The 1,566-nt window shown below is 33.0% G+C and overlaps 1 protein-coding gene across 1 annotated transcript in view; it reads left to right on the plus strand.

Moving 5' to 3' along the window:
- LOC106877697 (protocadherin-23) overlaps window positions 1–1,246 on the plus strand; it is a 111,859-nt gene extending 110,613 nt beyond the window's left edge. Inside the window, exon 44 of the mRNA XM_014926651.2 lies at window positions 227–1,246. Within this exon, the coding sequence (XP_014782137.1) occupies window positions 227–632 (406 nt within the window). The 3' untranslated portion in view covers window positions 633–1,246. The remainder of the gene's footprint in view (window positions 1–226) is intronic.
- Window positions 1,247–1,566: the final 320 nt, after the last annotated feature.

A 1,566-nucleotide genomic window follows, 5' to 3' on the forward strand; every position in this document is an offset into this window, starting at 1 on the left:
ATATATATATATATATATATATACCAAACCAAGGGAGTGGAAAAGGTAAAATGCTAGCGTACATATGTTTCTTAATTAACTGTAGCCTCATTATGCTTGAATTTGTTAATTTGAACACCACATTTTTATTCGTTTTTTCAGAGTGCCATGCTGTATCTTCTAAATGTTTTTTTCTTTTTTTCTTTAAATAAGGAAATAATTATCATTGTTGTTCTTGTTTAAATAGGACAAGCTTTGAAAGGAACAGCAACAACAGCAGTGGTCATGTGAGTGGAAGCAGTTTTGAAACAGAAATGTCCATATATGATTCTGTACCTTTGGAGAAGACAAACAACAAAAACCAAGAAACACCTTTGAACTGTACTCAGATTTCTTTAGAAGATCAGCCAACTTCTTCAGAAACACAGAAAACTCCCTCAGAAGATCAGCAGAGAGATTTATTACTGAATCTTGACAATATTCTAAATGGATCTAATACAAATGTAACAGGACAGGAATCTGAAGACAGGGATGTCCCAGATTGTGGTGAAGTCCACTATGATATTTGCAACAGTAATAATTCTTTGAAGACTGATGACCTGCAACAGCTTTTCGAAACAGAAGAAGAAGTAACTGAAAGCACAGACATATAACACCATCATCATCATCAACAACAGGGAAGTTCTACATGGTCTTTTACTTTTCTCGAAGTAAACACCAAATTTCCCTCAAATTACTGATTGTTGTCTTCAAAAATGAAAGGACCCATTGGATAATGTAGTGCTGACTTCACTATACCTAAACAAAAATATGTGATGGCATGGCTAGGATGCCTTTGACCATAGGCCTGCCCAATCATCATTCATCCACTGGCTGACAATATGCTTTATATATATATATATATATATATATATATATATATATATATATATATATATATTTATATTTTATTATAATATTTTTTTAATTGTATTATAAATCATAAATGATTTTTTTTTAACAAAGCAAATGACAAAGATGAGGTATAGTCAACTAAATTGATCCCAGTGAATTAAGTCTCAATAGAGACTTTATGAATGGGGATGCTGTTTAACTCCAACATCTGGTCTTTGAGTGACTCTAGTGGAGTCCACTCTGACACAAGTATTTGGGCCAGGTTCCTGTTTGAGGATAACTTCCTCTCTTCCACTCACCAGTCTTAAAGACTGCATTTCTTCCTCTGAATAAATTATAAAAAGTTTTAGAAATAAAAAAAATTCTTAATCTAGGCAAGACCTGAATTTTTTATTGAGATCATCATACAGCCATTAATGGCTATTAATATTTTGCATGTGTAAGATTTGGAGCTAATAATCTGTGAGGTGCTAATCTGCAGTAGACACAAATCTTCAGCTGAGTTGTGTAAGGTAAGAGGAAACGCCTTACCCAAGATTTCAACATGCTGCTCAGTTTGGGAACTGAACCCACCACTTTAACAATCATGAATCCATTAGTCTAACCACTCGGCTACACATCTTTATGAAAAGATAAAGTTAAATTACTATAATATTTTCAGTCTAAAAAACCTTTAGTAGAAAACCCAGAATC

This window comes from Octopus bimaculoides, chromosome 22, assembly GCF_001194135.2.
Source record: "Octopus bimaculoides isolate UCB-OBI-ISO-001 chromosome 22, ASM119413v2, whole genome shotgun sequence".
Lineage (NCBI taxonomy): Eukaryota > Metazoa > Mollusca > Cephalopoda > Octopoda > Octopodidae > Octopus > Octopus bimaculoides.